Below are 21,347 nucleotides of genomic sequence, written 5' to 3'. Positions count from 1 at the left end.
TGCAGATTTCCTCAAGTATAAAAATGTGAACTTACCCTGATGATTTAAGATTTCCTCGTAAAGTCATAAAATCTGAAAAAGTAAGGAGTAAAAATAGAAGTCAGGAATGAAGGAAAAGAAATTCATTTGTGTTTTAATTTCACATTTTCGATTTAGTATCTCACAATCAGGATTCAGATTTCAAATTTTGACTTTAGTTTCATACTTCGAGCATATCAACTCATAGTTTTGACTTCTCATATAATATTTTGAGCTTTAAGATTCATAATTCTACTTTTTAAGTGTTATTTTGACCTTTTTAACCAATTATTTTTGTATTTTATTTCATATTTTCAACTCTAACTTTGACTTCATAATCCCATAGTTTGACCTTTTAGACTCACAATTTAAAATTTTGAATCATATTTTGACTTTTAATTTTATGATTACAAATTTGATTTCACATGTTTCCATTTTAAACTCCTAACTTTGATTTTTAATCCCATATTTGGACATTTTAAAGTCTCGATTTAGAATTTCATCCCATGCTTTGACCTTTTTGATTCACAATCATAAATTTTATATCTCGACCTTTTAAACTCAAAATTTTGTTTTGTTTTAAATCTCATGTTGTGACCTTTTCATCTCCTAACTTTGATTTGTAATCCCATATTTTGACCTTTAAACTCACGATTTTTGCTTTCTATCGCATGCATTTGCCTTTTGGAAACATTATTTTGACTTTTGATTTCGTGTTCTGACCTTTTAAACTAATATTTTGACTTTTTATCTCAGATTTGAGCCTTTAAACTTATCATTTCGACTAATTTTTAAATCTCAAAATCATTAATCATCACTTTTTCTCCCCTTGAGTTTTTGGTTAAACGTTGACCCTGCTGGGCTCTCAGGTTAGACCTAAATCCAGATTTCGGCCCCTGCTGTGGTTGAGTTTGCCCCCCCTGCTTTAGACCGTGGTGTTGACAGCGTGCGTGCTCTACGTGCTGTCGCAAAGATCTGCCGTCTCGCGCGGGCCCATGAAGGGAACGCCCACTGTGCTCCTTTGTACAGGGCGGAGTCAGAGCCTGCAGAGGAGCTGGATGTTTACTGAGGGTGAAACTACGGAAAGGAAGCGACATCTGGATTAACACCAGGTTTACTCAGCAAACTCTTTCCTCTCCACTTGATCCAGTTTGGCTGTTTTTACCTGCAGGGGTCAAAATGTCTCTGATGGACCTGGAGAGGCTGAAGATGACGGGGGCAGGTCGGGCCATGGCAGTGCTGACCAGCGGGGGAGATGCACAAGGTGACTTATAAAACAGAGAAGTCAGGTTTACTCTGCATGGAGAGCCTTTAAGAACCCGCAGGAAGGGGAACCGGAAAGGTTTCCTGCTACTAAAGTTAGCAGGAGCAGAGGATAAACCAGGACTCTGGCTAGAGTTTGGTGTAAAGCGTTAATAACTCAGAGTTTGATAAAAATCTACAGAACAGATATCTTATGTTCAAAAGTCAAAGGTCGTTTATGAGCTTACATGAAGCCCACTTCCTGCTTGCTCTCAGTTGTTAAATGAATTCATTATTATAAAGCACTTGTGTTTAACCTGATTATAACCACAAAGGAGCTGAAATACTATTTTCTTTTGCTGAAGCACATAAAGGCATACTGATATATGAATACTTGTGTCACTTTGCACTGTGAGATAAGAATACCACATATAATCAACAGGTACATGATAACTTAAATAATTATCTCTAATGATTTATCAGGTATTCTCCGTCTTTTAATCCACCACTATGATATTAAAATGTTATCAGTGTTACTCAACCTAAGAGCCAAATTGTTGAAAAATACTTCTGCAAGAGCCGCAATCTAAGTGGTGAAAAGTGGGTGAAAGTGGCAATAAAAATAAGTTAAAGGTGACAAAATAGGTTTAAAAAAAAACTGCAAAAAAGTGGCCAAAAATAGGTGAATGGGGGTAAAATAGGCATGAAGTGGCAGAAATGGGTGAGACGTGACAAAAAAAAATGTCTTACAGGTGGCAATAGTGGTAAAAAAGTGGGAAAAACTTGGCAAAAAAGAGTGAAAAGTGACTAAAATTGGCAAAAAGGTGGGGGAAAGTGAGTGAAAATAACTAAAATTGTCAAAAAGGTGGGGGAAAATGAGTGAAAATTAACTAAAATTGTCAAAAAGATGGGGGGAAAAAGGGGGGGAAACGAGTGAAAAATGACATGTAATGGCAAGAGGCACCTTAAATGGGCAAAAAGGGGAAAAAATGCAGTTTGTGAAAAGGATGATAAAAGAGGCAAAAACTGGTGAAAAGGGTAAAAACGGGATAAAAGTAGCAAAAAGGGTAAACAAATTGCAAATAAGGGCAATGGAGATATACAGACAAAATATAGGTTGACAATTAAGTTTGACAATTAAAGCCTACAGTATAAGTGTGGGAAACAAATTGCAATGGATAATTCTGAGGTCAAGTTTCCTTTTTTATGGTTTTAATATTTTAAATTAAGACATAAAAGAGCCACACATTCCCACAAAAGAGCCACATTTGGCACACGCTGATGATCACTGATTTAAAGTATGCACAGTCCTACGTTTGTACTTTTGCTTATGTGAATCACTCACACTTGTAACAGGATATTTCTACAGTTTCTTTACTTAAGAATGAGATCTGCTTGAGTAAGGCTTGTTAGATTTATGACTGTTTCATCAGCAGTGGCAGCACCTTTGCCCAAGAAGAGCCAGCAAAGTCATATCCACTAGTGTGATTGCCTTACACAGGGTGTTGGTGCAACAGCTTGTGAGTAACTTATACTTCTGTGCAACCGTCTTCTACACAGGAATGAATGCTGCTGTCCGAGCCGTGACAAGAATGGGCATCTATGTCGGAGCCAAGGTTTATCTTATATATGAGGTGAACTTTTTCATTAATGTCCTCCTAAATAAATGCACTACGACATGTTTTTATCCTTGCTATATGTTCATAGGTCACATATTTTACCCCTTTAAGACAAGTTTATACCAGTCTTAGGGGTCCCCAAAACATGCCTGTGAAGTTTTTGCTGAAGAGACACTCCAGTGTTGGATTTTTATATGTCTAAAAGCCCCTCTTTTTCAGCCCTGCTCAGAACGAGCTGTTTCTGTGTGTAATTTACAGTAAATTTTACAGATTTTTTTACAGTGTAAAATAAAGTTAAATAAATAAATGATGTGTAGAGCATAACATCTCTGCTGCAAAACAATTCTATTAAACTGGTATATTCATACACAATTCAGGTTAAAAAATGTGGGGCGTCTGCGATTTGAGGCCATATCGTGATTTAGTCTGAATTTTGATCATTTGCACAGCCTAACTTGGTCTTTTACTTTTCAGGGATACCAGGGCCTGGTGGACGGGGGAGACAACATCAAACTGGCTCACTGGCACAGTGTGACCAACATCATCCAACAGGTACAGTTAAATATTCACCTCAGTGGCTGTTAAAAAGCACCAAAAAGGATAACTCCATATGGTATGCTTTTTTCCAGGCAGCCATTCTGAACTATCAAATCAGTAAAGACACACTTTAATGGCAGCCTCATTTATCATGGTATCATAGCAACAAGCCTAGCTAAAATCAGGAAAGCAGACTCATCATTTACCTGTGCTTTTTGTTCTGCCACATGTCCGAGTTTATGCCACTGATAATGTTCTAAAGTAGGATATGGGTGATAATTTTTCTCTGAAACATCTTTCCTTTTCTCTTTTTTATAGTTGAAATATGAGGTTGATTAAATGCCCAATCTCTCTCTCTCTCATCTCTTCGCCCTCCTCTTTGTCTAATACTGGTTTTAAACTGGTAAGAGGCCTTGCTGCATGTGCATTAAGCTACAGCTTTGATGGAGCAGCACGTTGCACTAAATAAAAGACAGTCGTGAGCACTACCACTGTATGTTTTGCATCAGCTGTCTTGTGTTTATATTGCATGTTTGTTGGAGGGCATGCAGTCTTTTTCTGAAGCAGATCTGTTGATTGGTATTATTTTGTTTAAACCTTATCACAGAGTATCCCTGGTTCCAAGCCTGCCTCTTAATATAAAGTGATACACTATATTGCCAAAAGTATTCACTCACCCATCCAAATAATGTAAATCAGGTGTTCCAATCACTTCCATGTCCACAGGTGTATAAAATCATCACCTAGGCATGCAGACTGTTTCAAACATTTGTGAAAGAATGGCTCACTTTCAGGAGCTCAGTGAATTCCAGCGTGGTACTGTGATAGGATGCCACCTGTGCAACAAGTCCAGTGGTGAAATTTCAATTTCAATTCCACAGTCAACTGTCAGTGGTATTATAACAAAGTGGAAGCCATTGGGAATGACAGCAACTCAGCCACCAAGTGGTAGGCCACGTAAAATGAGGGAGCAGGGTCAGCGGATGCTGAGGCGCATAGTGCGCAGAGGTCGCCAACTTTCCGCAGAGTCAATCACTACAGACCTCCAAACTTCATGTGGCCTTCAGATTAGCTCAAGAACAGTGGTAGAGAGCTTCATGAATGGGTTTCCATGGTAACAGCTGCATCTAAGCCATACATCACCAAGTGCAATGTAAAGCGTGGGATGCAGTGGTGTAAAGCACGCCGCCACTGGACTCCGGAGCAGTGGAGACGCCTTCTCTGGAGTGATGCATTGTACTTCTCCATCTGGCAATCTGATGGACGAGTCTGGGTTTGGCGGTTGCCAGGAGAATGGTACTTGTCTGACTGCATTGTGCCAAGTGTAAAGTTTGGTGGAGGGGGGATTATGGTGTGGGCTTGTTTTTCAGGAGCTGGGCTTGGCCCCTTAGTTCCAGTCAAAGGAACTCTGAATGCTTCAACATACCAAGAGATTTTGGACAATTCCATGCTCCCACCTTTGTGGGAACAGTTTGGGGATGGCCCCTTCCTGTTCCAACATGACTGTGCACCAGTGCACAAAGCAAGGTCCATAAAGACATGGGTGAGAGAGTTTGGTGTGGATGAACTTGACTGGCCTGCACAGAGTCCTGACCTCAACCCCATTGGACACCTTTGGGATGAATTAGAGCGGAGACTGAGAGCCAGGCCTTCTGGTCCAACATCAGTGTGTGACCTTACAAATGCACTTCTGGAAGAATGGTAAAAAATTCCCATAAACACTCTCCTAAACCTTGTGGAAAGCCTTCCCAGAAGAGTTGAAGCTGTTATAGCTGCAAAGGGTGGACCAACGTCAGATTAAACCCTATGGATTAAGAATGGGATGTCACTTAAATTCATATGCGAGTCAAGGCAGGTGAGCAAATACTTTTGGCAATATAGTGTATCTGCTTGCCTGCTAGTTTTAAACAAGTTCTAAGAATCAACCACAGTTTTTTAAAAACTTAACAGTCTGAGAACCTCTGTGCAGGAGTGATGTGCATCCAGATTGTCTCATGTGTGCTGTTGGTTCTGTCTCCTGCTCTTCAATCTCACATCTGTTGTAACTAAACAATACCATCAGTAGCCAAGTGCTAAAATAAATGTTTGTCTTGAAGCATGACATTTTAAAGACAAGCTTCCTTGTTTGTCTTGTCACATGACTGCAGGGTGGAACTGTGATAGGAAGTGCGCGATGCAAGGCCTTCACAACCCGGGAGGGGAGGCTCGCCGCGGCGTTCAACCTGGTGACAAAAGGCATCACCAACCTGTGTGTATGCGGAGGAGATGGCAGCCTCACTGGAGCGAACATCTTCCGCACTGAGTGGAGCGGCCTGTTGGAGGAGCTTGTTCAGAAAGGTTAGAGTGCTCTTTAGAAAACATGGTCAACTCATTGCTAAGCCTTAGTTTCACCTTATTATTCAAGACTTTTTTGTTTCAAGATGGATGATTACAGCTTACAGCTCACAAAAAATCCACTTTCTCAAAAAAGAAGTGGCTCTAGGAACATCACACTTGAGGTGGCTCATAATTCACAGACTCCAGTCTCAGCCCACTCCTTGTGAAGCTGCCTAAGTTCTTGAATCTCATTTATGTGACAGTCCTCTGAAGGCTGAGCTCATCCCTGTTGCATGTGAACATTTTTTTTTTTTACCACAGTTTCCTTTTCAGTCATCTTTCCATGAGTCTGCTCTGAGAACAGCCTGTCCTTTCAGCAGAGACCCTCTGTGGCTTACCCTCCTTATAAAGGGTGTCAGTGATTATCTTTTGGACAACAGTGAAGTCAGCAGTCTTCCCCATGATTGTGGTTGTGTGTACTGAATCAGAGCGAGAAAATGAAGTAGGGCTGGGCGATAATGGCAAAAATCAAGATCAACTGAACTTTGTATCTCAATTACAATTTATGAACGATAAATCCACCCCCAAACTCCGACTCTGTTATTTCTGTAAATTTTTATATATTTTAAAAAGAATAACTGAAAGAAGTATGCAGAAATTAAAAATTTATGGTTATTTATTTAAACCACTGAAATCAAAACACACATCAGATGAAATAAAAAATGTTTTACGTAAGACATCACATTTTCCAAGAAAAGTAGAAAAATAAGCTACTTGTATTTCTCGCTAACAAAATAAATTATTTTAATAGTGTTATATAAAAAGTAGAAAATAACTTTATCCTAAATATAATGCAAATGATCGTGGTACAAAAAAATCCCCCCCCCCCATACAGTGGGAGCACAATAAGACACTAGTTAATGAGACGTGTTTGGTTTTTTTGAACCAGGCTGTAAACCAGTTTATTTCTACTGTAAAAACCGGCTGTTTAACACGTGTGCAGATGAGACTTCTGGTGTTCCTGCAGCCAGCCTCAAGTGGACACTCGTGGTAATGCAATTTTTTTGCACTTCTGCATTGGCTTCATTTTTCGGGACCGGAGGTTGCTGCTTGGTTTTAGTGGACTGGATGTGATGATGATAATAATAATGATAATATCTTGAATTTACATAGCACCTTTAAAGAAACCCAAGGATGCTTTACAAGAACACATAGACAAGGACAAACTAAGAGAGGGGAAGGATGAGTGTAAGGGGTGGTTTAGTGAAGGCTGTAGGCTGTGGTGAACAGGTGGTGCTTGAGACGTTTTTTTTTTTAAAACGTCCAGAGATGGAGCGCTACGAATGTCTGCAGGAAGAGTGTGGAGGCTGCAGCACTGAAGGCTCTGTCTCCATAGGTTCAGAGTTTGGTTTTGGGTATGGAAAGTAGGCCGGTGTCTGAAGACCGAAGGTTGCTGGATGGTGTGTATGGATGGAGGAGATCAGAAAGGTACTGAGGAGCCAGAGCATGGAGAGATTTGTATGTGAGGAGGAGGACTTTGTAGTTGATACAGGACTTGATAGGGAGCCAGTGAAGGTGGATGAGGGTCAGAGTGATGTGCTGCCAGGGTCTAGTGCAGGTGAGAACTCTAGTAGCAGAGTTTTGGACGTACTGGAGCCTGTCCAGGGTGTCACATGACTAGTACTTCTTCTTCTCTTGGGTTTCCAGCAGGCTGCGGGCCCTGCTACACCGACTACCTATCATGTGACTACACAGCTTGCAGTTTGTTTTTAAGGGGGTGATGCATTAGTAGAGAGAGAATTTCACAGGAAAATTTGAAATGATTAACACAGCAAATTTAGGCTCTAAATGTCAGTTTTGATTATTTTTCATTTAATTGCCCTGCTCTGGATTAAAGGCTCAGGAAACCTTTGTAAAATTGGACTTTTCAACAATATTCTATTTTGAGAGAGGGAGTGTTTGATTTTCATGAGCTGTAATCTGTAATCATCAAGATCAAAACTAAAAAGTTGCGAAATATTTCACTTTGTATGAGATGAATCTAGAATGTATGGAAATTTAACTTTCTGAAGTAAATAACAGAAAAAATGATTTTTAACATAATATTCTAATTTTTTTGAGATGCACTTGTATAACAGTTGCAGTATCAATAGAAATGATCATGATAAGGATTTCTGCTATAATCAATCAGCCCTGTCTGATAGTTTCAAAAGCACTGTAGCCTAAAATAACAACTACATCTATTTCATATGACAGGTGCATAGGAGAAGAATGAAAACCTGCTAGAAAACTTCTGCACAGGCTGTTGAAATTGCACAAAAATGTCCATTTCCATTCAGACAGATTTCTTTTAATTTTTTGCAAATCAATTAAAGAAATGACACAATTCTGGGTGCATAGGAGTTTTTCTTTTGTTGATTTAGTATTAAATCAAGTTATTGGGTATCGTTTGCATTTTACTAGAGTCCTACCAGAGTTGTACACTGTTCCTTAAGAACTGGGTGAGAAATGTTCCCTTAAGGAATAATTTATTACCTTTAAGGAATAATTTTATTACCAAGGGCATGTGATAAGCTTCTGTTATGTCAGCACTCATACTCCTTTGTGCTTTGCTTTCTGCTACAATAGTCTGCTCCTTTTAATGGACCTGTGTTTTACAGGGAGGATCACAGACACTCTGGCCAAGCAGCACAACCACCTGAATATCGTGGGACTTGTGGGCTCCATTGATAATGACTTCTGCGGCACAGATATGACCATCGGAGCTGATTCCGCCCTGCACCGCATCATGGAGATTATCGATGCAATCATGACCACTGCACAAAGGTCAGGCACTGCGTGATATTGACCAGCAGTCAACACTCAAACAACAGCTGGTGAACGTAGATATTAAGAGCTCATGGACAGATCTGTTGAGTCATTCTTTCTCCAGCAGCTATTGGTGAAGATCACAACAGCATAGTGGTACTTCAGTAGAGAAACTCTGACAAAGATAATGCAAAACATTCTGTCAGCTGTAATAAGAGCTCTTAGAGGTTTAGCTCTTTGCCAGACTTATCATAATGGAATGGAATGCAGATATCTAGGTGAAGCTGTCATGGCCTATCTCTCTTATTCATCCTCCATGATCTTGTTCAGACTTGTCTTCTTTCCTGCGTGTTGCAACAAACAGAAGACTCTCTGTTTGCCTACACATAGCTGCTGCCTCTGTTTTATAGCTTTTTATTATTGTGCAAATTTTGTGTCCCTGCAGCCATCAGCGCACTTTTGTTCTTGAAGTCATGGGGCGACACTGTGGGTGAGTAATACCCTGGCACATCCTCCTATCCCATCTACTCTGCCATCACTAAAACTCATTATAATGTCAATATACTCCTCTAGATATCTGGCCTTAGTGTCTGCTCTGGCTTCTGGAGCAGACTGGCTCTTCATTCCAGAGTCTCCTCCTCAGGAGGGCTGGGAGGACCGTATGTGCAACCGGCTAGAAGTAGTAAGACACAAACAAGACTGTTTATTAGCCACAGGAATATAAAGGGCTGTATGTATATTGTCTGATTTAGAATAGACAAGTTATGTATCCTCTTTAGTCTACATGCATTTCTAGCTGAATGTTCCCTCTTCCTAGCAGCACTTAGTGAAGGCTTACTGACTCACTGGCTATTATTATCACTGTGTCTGTTTACCTCCAGAGCCGCACCAAAGGATCCAGGCTTAACATTATCATCGTAGCAGAAGGAGCCATTGACAGAAATGGAAAGCCCATCTCCTCAACTTACATCAAAGATGTAAGTTTAAAACTGTAAAACCAGGGATGTTTGCCTGATTTGTATATGGTAAGAGCTCCAAGACTGAGTGTGGTGTGATACTGGCATATCTGTCAAACCAGTGTTGCCAGCTCCTCAGTAAGGAAAGTAGCTATTGGCTGTCCTAAAAGTTGCCAGAAGTCGCTAAATGACATCATCACATAATTTGCATAATCATAGGTATGCAGTTATTTGTAATGGATGCTGTAGGAGAGACGGAAAATGTCATTAGAGAACCAAAAGTGAGTAAAAAGATCTTTAAGATGTATAGAATTACAAATGAACTTGCTTCTGTCGTTTCTTGTTTTTATAACGTCACAATTCCATCCCTTCTCCTTTATCTGGACTTGGGACTGGCAAAAATGATTTGGGAGATACTCTGGCAGAGTAACTTTAATTTTTAGTTTTAGTTTATCGTTCTATTTTTCTTAGAAGTTTAACTTTCTTACTTTTGGTTTAGTTTTGAGCCTTGTGGTCCACTTACAAGCCTACATCAAATTCCAGTGAAACATTAACATTTTTAACTATAACATTTATAAATATTTTTTTTATAAAGTCTTCATTAACAACTTTAAATTGACCAAAAAGAGACAACAGAAAAAACTGTTAAGGCACCTTCACAAAGCGGTTGGTTTGCACTCTGACATGGGGGCGTGGGCATCTCCTGCTCCGACTGCAGCTGAGATGCTGCGAGGACTGTGCTGCCTGTCTGTGAGTGCCTTGGGACGAGGATGGGCCCACGTAGAGGAGCAACAACGATACATGCTTTAACGTCGGAGTCTCCAAAAGTCTCCAGTAACACCAGAGAAAGTCGCTAGATTTGTCGCTAGTCGCTCTTTTGAAAAAAAGTCACTAGAGGGGTCTGAAAACTCGCTGAATAAAGCGACAAAATCGCTAAGTGGGCAACACTGTGTCAAACATGTGACTAAGAAATAATAATTATGTAAAGGTGTTAAAATGTCTTTAGATCACACCCCATTCAAAATTATAATGCAAATGATATTTTCCTCTAATTTTCCTAAATAGTCAAAGGAAAAGAAGGTCAGTATACCATAACTATAACTATCATTAAAAAATAAAATAAAAATGCACTGTTCCACATTATTATGCACAACAGAGTTTCAGAACATTTTATAGGTTGTAAAAAACTGAAATGTTCATTAGTTGAGTTTGCAGCATTAGGAGGTCATATTTACTGAAATCAAAGCTATTTCAATCAAAAACATCTTAACAGGCCAAGTTCCATGTTAACATAGGAGCCCTTCTTTGATATCACCTTCACTATTCTTGCATCCATTGAACTTGTGAGTTTTTGGAGAGTTTCTGCTTGAATTTCTTTGCAGGATGTCAGAATATCCTCCCAGAGCTGCTGTTCTGATGTGAACTGCCTCCCACCCTCATAGATCTTTAGCTTGAGGATGCTCCAAAGGTTCTCAGTAGGGTTAAAGGTCAGGGGAGGATGGGAGCCACACCATGAGTTTCTCTCCTTTTATGCCCATAGCAGCCAATGACACAGAGGGATTCTTTGCAGCATGAGATGGTGCATTGTCATGCATGAAGATCATTTTGCTACAGAAGGCACTGTTCTTCTTTTTGTACCATGGAAGAAAGTGGTCAGTCAGAAACTCTATACACTTTGTCGAGGTCATTTTCACACCTTCAGGGACCCTAAAGGGGCCTACCAGCTCTCTCCCCATGATTCCTGCCCAAGCATGACTCCGCCCCCTCCTTGCTGATGTAACAGCCTTGTTGGGACGTGGTGGCCATCCACCAACCATCCACTACTCCTCCATCTGGACCATCCAGGGTTGAACGGCATTCATCAGTAAACAAGACTGTTTGAAAATGAGTCTTCATGTATTTCTGGGCCCACTGCAACCATTTCTGCTTGTGAGCATTGGTTAGGGGGGGCTGAATAGTAGGTTCATACACGACTGCAAGCCTCTGGAGGATCCTACACCTTGAGGTTGGTGGGACTCCAGAGGCACCAGCAGCTTCAAATACCTGTTTGCTGCTTTGTTATGACATTTTAGCAGCTGCTCTCTTAATCCCATGAATTTGTCTTGCAGAAACCTTCCTCATTATGCCTTTATCTGCACGAACCTGTCTGTGCTCTGACTCAGCCACAGATTTCTTTACAGTACGATGATAACGCTTAATTTTTCCTGAAATATCTCATGTTTTCATTCCTTCTCCAAGGCATTACACTATTTGAGGCTTTCAGCAGCAGAGATCCTTTTCTTTCTCGTATTGCTGAAGCCTGTGGCCTGCTTAATAATGTGCAACGTCCTTCTTAAGTAGTTTTCCTTTAATTGGGCTCACCTGGCAAACTAATGATCACAGGTGTCTGAGATTGCTGTCAGTGATCCAAAGAGCCCTGAGACACAAAACCATCTATGAGTTTAACTGAAAAACAAAAAATTTAATGTTTATGACACTAAAATCCAATTTGCATAATAATTTGGGAAACGGTGTGTAGGGAATACAGATTAACTACAAAACCTATACGCCTGTTTTATGTACGTATTTCTGCTTGGTGACAAATCATGATTAGCTGAATTGCATCCATGTCTGTTTGAAGCTGGTGGTAAAGAGGCTGGGTTATGATACCAGAGTGACCGTACTTGGCCATGTACAGCGAGGAGGAACTCCCTCTGCCTTTGACAGGATTCTGGTGAGTAAAAATGACCTTTTTTTAAATTGCAGATGAGAACAGTGGGATACTCTGTGTCTGCATCTTTGGAACCTTTAAGTAAATTTAGGAACCATGCATGGACAAGCGGTTCTCTGTAACATCATCACGTCATGCACAGTCTGTGTATTTAAATGCATACACATGCACACTCTTATGTTTTCAGAGCACTAAGTTGGGTGTGGAGGCGGTGGTGGCTCTGATGGAGGCCTCTCCTGACACCCCCGCCTGTGCCATCGGCCTGTCAGGTAACCATCCTGTTCGCCTGCCTCTGATGGAGTGTGTAGAGATGGTGAGTCACCCTCCTGTCCTCTATAATTGGCTTTAATGGGAGTTCTGACATCAGTGGAAGCCTGATGTATTTTTTTTTTTACTTTGCCATCATTTGCAGACTAAGTTGGTGCAAAAAGCCATGAATGAGAAGAGGTTTGATGAGGCTGTGAAACTACGTGGAGGGTAAGAACTCATGTTTATGCAAAAGTACAATGTGTAGAGTTTTTTCCTGCAGTTTCAATATTGAACTGCTCCTGTCTTTTATATTTTTAGTTGAGCTCTTATATTACCTAACATTTCCGAAAGCTATCAAAGCAAGAAACTTGCTAAATGTTGTAACAGGATGCATCTTATCATGTTTGTGCCGCTGATTTATGATAGAGCATGATTATTCTCAGCATTTTGCCGTGATGCGCTTCTCCACTCTGACCACCTTTGAAACTTGCTTCAAGTTAAGAATCAAGGACTCTGTTTTACAAAAACTCCACCCTGTGAGGCATTTTTACAAAACAGCTGACTGATGTTTGGGTTTCATGGATGAATTTCACATAAGGTGGGAGAAAAGCTGTTAAAAGTGGCTGACAAGCAATCCCAGAATGCTTTCTCCCTCATTCTGTTAAATTCATCCATGAAACAAAAACAGTCCTCAATCAAAACAAGAGGTAAGCAAAAAGGTCCCTGGTTCTCTTCCTGATCAGGGCCTTTCTGTGCAGAGCTTGCATGTTCTCCCTGTGCATGCGTGGGTTCTCTCTGGCTTCCTCCCACCACCAAAAACATGCTCGTTAGGTTAATTGGTGACTCTAAATTGGCCGTAGGTGTGAATGTGAGTGTGCCTGGTTGTCTGTCTCTACATGTCAGCCCTGTGATTGGCTGGTGACCAGTCCAGGGTGTACCCCGCCTCTCGCCCAATGACAGCTGGGATAGGCTCCAGCCCCCCTGCGACCCACAATGGGATAAGCGGTATAGAAAATGGATGGATGGAGCCCCCTGGTGGAGGAATTTTCACACTGCGTGTTTAAACTAAAAAACATTATATTAGTATCCATGATGTTAATTAGATTTATCTTGCAGGAGTTTTGAGAACAACTGGAACATCTACAAGCTTCTTGCCTTTCAGAAGCCATCTCAGTCTCAGGTTGGTCATTCTATACCACAAACACACATAAAGACACAATCATGTGCATTAACAGGTATAAAAGAATCATAAAAGTCAACCCACATATGGCCTTCTCCCTTCAGAGCAATTTCTCCTTGGCTATTCTGAACGTTGGAGCTCCAGCTGCAGGAATGAATGCAGCTGTGAGGTCTGCTGTGAGGTTGGCGCTCGCTCATGGTCACAAGGTCTACGCTGTCCATGATGGCTTTCAAGGACTCGCCAAAGGAGACGTAAGAGCTTCTGCTGTTAACTCTTCACCATACTGTAGAACAGTGTTACTCAACCCTGCTCAACCAAAAGGCCAAATTGTTGAAAAATACCTTTGCAAGAGCCACAATCTAAGTGCTGAAAAGTGGCAAAAAAATGGATTAAAGTGGCAATAAAATAAGTTAAAGGTGGCAAAAATGGTCAAAAAGCAGCAAAAGGGCAAAAATGGGTGAAAGGGGAAAAAAATGGGTGAGAAGTGACATAATGAGGGAAAAATACCCAAAATAGGCAAAAAACAAGTAGCAATAACAATAAGTTAAGGGAGGCAAAAATGGTCAAAAAGCAACAAAAATAAATAAAAAGAGGTGAAAATGAGGAGGAAAATGTGGAAAAAGGGTCAGAAAGCAGCAAAAATGGGTGAGAAGTGACAATAAATGAATTACAGGTGGCAAAAATGGTCAAAAAAAGGCAAAAAAAAGTGAAAAGTGACTAAAATGGGCAAAAAGCAGTCAAGAGTGGAAAGAATGGGTAAAAAATAGGAAACAAGTGGTATGTAGTGGCAAAAGGTAGCTTAAATGGGTAAAAAGTGGTGAAAAAGGGCAAAAATGGGATAAAAGTGGCAAAAAGAAGTGGCAAAAAAAGGAAACAAGTGGTTCTTAAAAGCAAAGTTCTCTTAAATTGGCAAGAAGTGGCAAAAAAATGTTGAAAAAGGGCAAAAATGGGATAAGAGTGGCTAAAAGAAGTGACTTAAATGGAAAAAACGAGAAAAAAAGTTGTAATAAATGACAAAAGGTATCTTAAATGGGTGAAAATGGGGAGAAAATGGTGAAAAGGGCAAATATGGGATAAAAGAGGCAAAAAAAAAGTGTCAAAAATGTGCAAAAAGTATTTAATGGCCAGAGGTAGCTTAAATGGGCAAAAATTGGAAAAAAGTGGCAAATATGGGCAAAAAGTAGAAAAAAGTGGTATTTAATTGTAAAACGTAACTTAAATTGATGAAAAGTGGCAAAAAATTGTGAAAAAGGGCAAAAAGTGGATAAGAGTGGCTAAAAGAAGTGGCTTAAATGAGCAAAAACGAGGAAAAAAGTTGTATTTATTGACAAAAGGTATCTTAGATGGGTGAAAATGGGGAGAAAAAATGGTGAAAAGGGCAAATATGAGATAAAAGTGGCAAAAAAATGTGAAAAAGGGCAAAAAAGTTTCCCTTTTTTAAGGTTTTCTAGGGAAATAATATTTAAAATTAAAACATAAAAGAGCCAAAATAATCACAAAAGAGCCACATGTGGCTCGAGAGCTACACTTTAGGTATCACTGCTGTAGATATGTTCTGAACCAGTGACCTGTTTGAAAGGAGATGGCTGAGTATGGACATTTGTCTGTGTGCAGATTTTTGAGATGGAATGGCACAATGTGGCGGGATGGACTGGCCAAGGAGGTTCGCTGCTGGGGACAAAGAGGTGAGCTGCTGGACACTGATTCCTGTGAATTATGACTATATTCAAGTTATCTTCACAGTATTCTGTAGTTGGACACTAGTGATGTTTGGGTGCTTGAAAGAAGCTGTTAAAAGTTCAAAACTGATGCATGATAGGATAAAACAAGCTATTTACAGCGCCTATGAAAAGTATTCACCCCCTTGGATATTTTATTCTTTTATTGATTTTATTAATCAATCATGATCAATATAATTTAGCTTTTTTGTCCAAAACATACAAAATGCCCCTCTTTAATGTCACAGTGAAAACAGATTTCGACAAAGTAATGTCAAATTAAAATATGTGATGTTAAATAAGTGGCTGCCTAAATTTTCACCCCCTTCCAGTCAGTATTTAGTAGCTGCACCTTTAGCTGCAATCACAGCATTCAGTCTGTGTGGATAGGTCTCAGTCAGGCTCAGACATCTGGATGCTGCAATTTTACTCCATTCTTCTTTGCAAAACTGCTCAAACTCTGTCAGGTTGATCAGGGATCAAGCATGAACAGCCCTTTTCAAGTCCAGCCACAAATTCTCTACTGGATTGAGGTCTGGGTTTTGACTCGGCCACTCCAGAACATTCCCCTTGTTGTCTTTAAACCATTTCTGTGTAGCTTTCTCTGTATGCTTCGGCTCATTGTCTGACTGAAAAATAATTCTTCTCCTAAGCCATATATCTCTTGCAGACTGAATAAGATTTTGATGCTGCCGAGAAGCATCCCCACAGCATGATGCTGCCACCACCCTGCTCCACACTGAGGATGGTGTATTCATGAACTCTGGGGGATGTTCAGAGACTTGGAATTATTGTAGTACCCATCCACTGACTTAGACTTTTCAATCACCTTTTCTCTGAGTGTTCTTTTGTCTTCATGGTGTAATGGTAGCCAGGAATACTGATGAACCAGTGACTGGACCTTCCAGAAACAGGTGTCTTTATACTACAACTACTGTGAGGCTACTAGCACTAACTGTCTGGACTTCTGTTGGATTAGGTCAGTCACTTTAAAGGGGTGAATATTTATGCAGTCACTTATTTGGCACTACTTATTTGTAGAAATTTGTTCTCATTTTGACATCCAACAGGGTGAATACTTTTTATAGGCACTAGTATACTGTGTGGATCCCTGTTATGTCACTGAGAGAACAGGAATAATGTGGAAAAATGATTTTTTTTAATGTATGTGATCTCTAAGCCAAAGCCCAAACGACCAAGACAACATCACTGAAGTAGTTTCTGTACCCCTGTTTGTGCTTCACGCCCCATTACAGAACTCTTCCAAACAAACACCTAGAGAAGATAGTGGAAAACATCACCAACTTCAACATCTCAGCTCTGCTTGTCGTTGGAGGATTTGAGGTAAGAAAACACAACGCTTTAAAGCAGTGGTTCTCAGCCTTTTCAGCCCGTGACCCCCAAAATAAAGGAGCCAGAGACCGGGGACCCCCGCTGTACCTGAAGATGGCTGAACAGCCATGAACATTCAAGAATAGTGATGTGGAGACAAGGCCGTCCATAAGGGGGATAAAGGGGGAGCTTTCTGGGGCCCAGCCAAACTGGGGGCCCATGGAGGTCAACAAAAGCATGGTCCATTATAAATTTAAGCTGTGATATCCATATTTTATATTTAACCTGAAAAAATAACCACTCTTAGCAAATAAAAAATGTCTTTTAAATCATGTGTTGTAAATAGCCTTTTTAAAAAATGTAAATCCCCTTTGTTAAAAAAAGGATTATAATGGTTGAAAAAATTGCTACAATGGATTAATGATGGCAAAAAAATGGGGGAAAGGTGGTGAAATTGGATTTTAAAAATAGCAGAAATGGGATAGAAGTGGCAAAAATTGGATAAAAATGGCAAAAAAGGCAACAATGGGTTAAAGCGGCAAAAATTGACATAATTAGTGGAAAAAGGGAGTTAAAAGTGGCTGGAATGGCTTTAACTGGCCAAAAATGGATGGAAATTTGGTGAAATGGGATGAAAAATTTGTATAAACTGGCCAAAAAAGGTTAACTGAGAAAAAAGAAAATAGGCAGATATTGGCAAGAATTGGTTAAACCAGCAAAAATGGGCATATCAAATGGTGAAATGTGGTTAAAAAGGAAAAAATGGGCATAAAAAGTGGAAAAAAGGGGTTAATAGTCGCAATAACAGAGGCAGCATTAGGCTTAAGTGGCAACAACTGGGTCAGAAGTGTCAAAAACAGGAAGAAAAATGTGGTGGAAAGAGTTTAAAACTGAGAAAAGTAGGTGTTAAATTGTAAACTTGTATTAAAATTGGTAGGAAAAAATTATGAAAATGGGTAAGAAAATTGACAACATTGGTGTAAAATGGCAACAGTGTAATTAAAAAAATATTCTTAGTTTTTTTAGGGCAACTGGAGACCCCCTCTCAGTGTCTCACAACCCCAAGGTTGAGAACCACTGCTTTAAAGAAACCAGGACTGAGTCACATGTATATTAATTTATGGTGTCAGTGTTACATCAAAGAAGTTCTCGGTGACTTTCAAAGGGCTATGAAGGTGTGCTGCAGCTGTTTGAAGCCCGCAGTCGCTTCGATGAGCTCTGCATCCCCATGTGTGTAATCCCAGCTACCATCAGCAACAATGTCCCCGGAACCGACTTCAGCCTGGGAGCAGACACGGCCGTCAACGCTGCCATGGAGGTAATGCTGAGCAGATGGCAAATTACAAGTGTGACTTTGATGTTTCCAGCTCTAACGCGGATAGAGATGAACCAAACCAGAGTACATCTCATCTAATATGAGCTGCTGTGTTACACGGATACACTTTGAACTCTTAACGTTGTCAAAACAGAGATGCCAGTGTGGATTTAGCTTTAGATTTTATCTTTAACTCTGACAGGAAGCAGAGAGATTAGACAGGATTTAACCTCATCCCTGTGTAGCAGCACACTTGGAAAAAAGTGAAATTATACCGCCAGTTCCCATCCAAAGAAAACTTCCTTTAAGGAGCTTTTATCTCTATTTCTAGAGGCTTTATTATAAGTAAAAAATGTTAATGGCACAGTGTAGGTGAGGGTCGATTTCATCCAGGTTGAAATCGGCTTCTTCTCCATCCATCTCAATAGCCTCCACTTCATATTGCTTTTGATTTCCTCTTCAGAGCTGTGATAAGATCAAGCAGTCTGCCACTGGGACCAAGAGACGAGTGTTTGTGGTGGAGACGATGGGTGGATACTGTGGCTATCTGGCAACCAGCGCAGGGATAGCTGTGGGAGCTGATGCTGCCTACATCTTTGAAGACCCTTTCAACATCCATGACCTGACGGTAAAATAAAACCTCTGCAGTTCTTTTCATGAATCTGTGGTATTTAAAATGATCAGTTTTATTAACTACTTGGACTTCTGACAGACCAACGTGGAGCATTTGGCAGAGAAGATGAAGAAGGACATCCAGAGGGGTCTGGTGCTGAGGTACGTAACAGTTATGCACCATATACAGAATTTTGTGCAATGCTAAAGCCAAGCTAATGAAGCAAGAGTCTTTCACCTAACATTAATATTATCATCAGTGTGATGACTTCATTGTTAGCTTGTTAAATTGTGTTTGACATTACTGATATCATGGATAAAGAGCTTATATTACGATAGCAGACATTCTGTCCAATTTTTTGTTTTCTTTCCTCTTTTTTCAAATTGAACAAAAAGTGCATTTTCAACATTTAATTTCAGTTTGGCATTTTTACATCACAAATTGTGAAACTGAGCAGACAGCTGATCAAGGGTAGTGCCAATATATTTAATGTGTTTAGGTCTATTTTCAGTTAAGGGTTACTTTCTTAATAGCCCCAAAGCAGCAGAGGATACTGGGAATAAATCTCACTCAAGTGGATTACCTCGTACATATCAGTCTTAGTCTGTCTCATCTTAGAACATATTCAAAACAATAATCTAACAGAGCATTCAGAAAGTATTCAGATCCCTTTAAATTTTTTTTCAACATTATATTGCAGCCTGATGATTCAGTACCCCATCATGACAAAGTGAAAACAGAATTGAAGACATTTTTGCAAAATTTTTGTCATTATCCACTCCTTTGTTGTCTTGGCTGTTTGCATAGGGTCATTATCATGTTGGAGGGTAAACCTTCAGCCCAGTCTGAGATCCTGACTGTTGCAGAACAGGTTTTCATTTAAGATTTTCCTTGTCCCTACTGCTGAAAAACACCCCCACAGCATGATGCTTCCACCACCATGCCTCATTATTCAGATGATGTTGGACAGGTGACGAGCGGTGGCTGGTTTCCTCCAGACATAACATTTAGAATTGAAGCCAAACAGTTCAGTCTTGGTTTCATCGGACCAGAGAATTTGTTTTGCATAGTCTGAGAGTCCTTCAGGGGCTTTTTTGCAAACTCCAAGCAGGCTTTTGTTTTGCACTGAGAGGCTTCCATCTAACTGCTCTGCCATAAAGCCCAGATCAGTGGAGGGCTACAGTGATGGTTGTCTTTCTGGAACTTTGTCCCATCTCCACACAGGATCTCTGGAGCTCAGTCAGAGTCACCATCAGGTTTTTGGTCACCTCTCCTAGTAGACTGTTTTACCCGATTGCTCAGTTTGGTTAGGCAACGAGCTTGTGGACGAGTCCTGGTTGTGCCAAACTTATGGAGGCCACTGTACTCTTGGGAACCTTCAGTGCAGCACAGTTTTTGTAGCTTTCCACAGATCTGTGCCTTGCAACAATCCTGGCTCTGAGCTCTGCAGGCAGTTCCAGGCTTTCAGCTGTGCCTTTGCCAATATGGTTTTATCTAAATTTAATCCAAGCAATCTAAAAGCCATTAAAATGTTTGACTACTATCTGACCACCATAAAACTACTCAAAAAATCTTAAAAATACATTTTAAAACACGGGATATGGAGAAGTTCTCACTTCATTTGTAATATTGTCAGATTTAGATTTTTCTGTGGTTAACTGATTCCTCTCATTAAAACAGGAATGAAAAATGCCACGAGAACTACACTACAGATTTCATCCACAGGCTGTATTCCTCAGAGGGAAAAGGAATCTTTGACTGCAGAGTCAATGTGCTGGGACACCTGCAGCAGGTACAGGGACACAACACAATACACAAACCCACATATGACAAAACTGACATGGGTGTAGATGGCTACAACAGGCTTGTGCTCATGTGCCCTAGGGAGGATCCCCTTCTCCTTTTGATAGAAATTTTGGCACTAAGTTGGGTGTGAGGGCTGTCCAGTGGATTTCAGAGAGGCTGACTGAAAACTACAGACAAGGTAAATTTACTGTTTAGCATTGTAGTTTGTAAAATTGCGCAGAAACATCGAGGCAAATCACAGCGCTGTAATTCTTGATATGTTTCCAAAAAGGTCGGGTGTTTGCCAACTCACCGGACACAGCATGTGTGCTCGGCCTCAACAGGAAGGTCATCTCATTCAGCCCCGTCACCGAGCTGAAAGAGGGGACTGATTTTGAGTAAGTGAATAAATAGTGTGCAAAATGTGCAGAACTCTAAATTACTGATCAATGCAAGTGATTTGTGAACTTTGATTTTCAGACACCGGATGCCAAAGGTCCAGTGGTGGCTAAAGCTTCGTCCAATGCTCAAAATGTTGGCCAAGTACCAAACCAGCTTCTGTGAATATGTCCCGGGAGAGATTGAACATGTGACCCGACGCTCCATAAGCATTGACTCTGGGTTTTAGACTCTTTAACGCAGCAGTATTCTCTTTGCATTTGCTAACTTTTGGCCTACAGACACTTTAAGACAAAACAAATCAAAAAAATATTTGAAAATGTTTGCATTCTTATGTCATGGTAACTACTGAATATTAAATAAGGCATGAAATGCATGATAAACTCAAAACGGTGCCGATTTTATTCTGTATTCTGCAAAGCTATCCTGTATATCAGTGATACTCAACGTGTGGCTCTTTTGTGATGATGTGTGGCTGTTTCATGTTTTAATTTGAAATATTATTTCGTAAAAAAACACAGAAAGGGGAAACTTTGACCTCAGAAATTAA

At 40.2% G+C, this 21,347-nt stretch overlaps 1 protein-coding gene across 2 annotated transcripts; it reads left to right on the top strand.

Moving 5' to 3' along the window:
* Positions 1 to 1,059: 1,059 nt before the first annotated feature.
* Positions 1,060 to 21,187, top strand: pfkla (phosphofructokinase, liver a). 2 transcript variants are annotated; one of them, XM_041806925.1, is made up of 22 exons: positions 1,060 to 1,282; positions 2,821 to 2,894; positions 3,354 to 3,431; positions 5,564 to 5,753; positions 8,393 to 8,558; positions 8,986 to 9,030; positions 9,114 to 9,222; positions 9,422 to 9,517; positions 12,117 to 12,209; positions 12,394 to 12,519; positions 12,619 to 12,683; positions 13,572 to 13,635; positions 13,740 to 13,886; positions 15,250 to 15,320; positions 16,610 to 16,697; positions 17,851 to 18,003; positions 18,464 to 18,628; positions 18,713 to 18,774; positions 20,294 to 20,405; positions 20,498 to 20,597; positions 20,691 to 20,796; positions 20,879 to 21,187. In XM_041806925.1, the coding sequence occupies exons 1-22, from the start codon at positions 1,198 to 1,200 to the stop codon at positions 21,024 to 21,026; spliced, it is 2,343 nt and encodes a 780-aa protein (XP_041662859.1). In that variant the 5' UTR covers positions 1,060 to 1,197; the 3' UTR covers positions 21,027 to 21,187. The 2 variants fall into 2 exon arrangements, with proteins under 2 accessions (XP_041662859.1, XP_041662860.1); XM_041806926.1 differs by lacking the exons at positions 1,060 to 1,282; positions 2,821 to 2,894 and adding an exon at positions 3,735 to 3,819 and having other exon boundaries at positions 3,361 to 3,431.
* Positions 21,188 to 21,347: the final 160 nt, after the last annotated feature.

The sequence above is a fragment of the Cheilinus undulatus genome, linkage group 15 (assembly GCF_018320785.1).
Source record: "Cheilinus undulatus linkage group 15, ASM1832078v1, whole genome shotgun sequence".
Lineage (NCBI taxonomy): Eukaryota > Metazoa > Chordata > Actinopteri > Labriformes > Labridae > Cheilinus > Cheilinus undulatus.
Note: the sequence above shows the minus strand (reverse complement) of the source record. Positions and strands in the feature narration are given on the sequence as shown.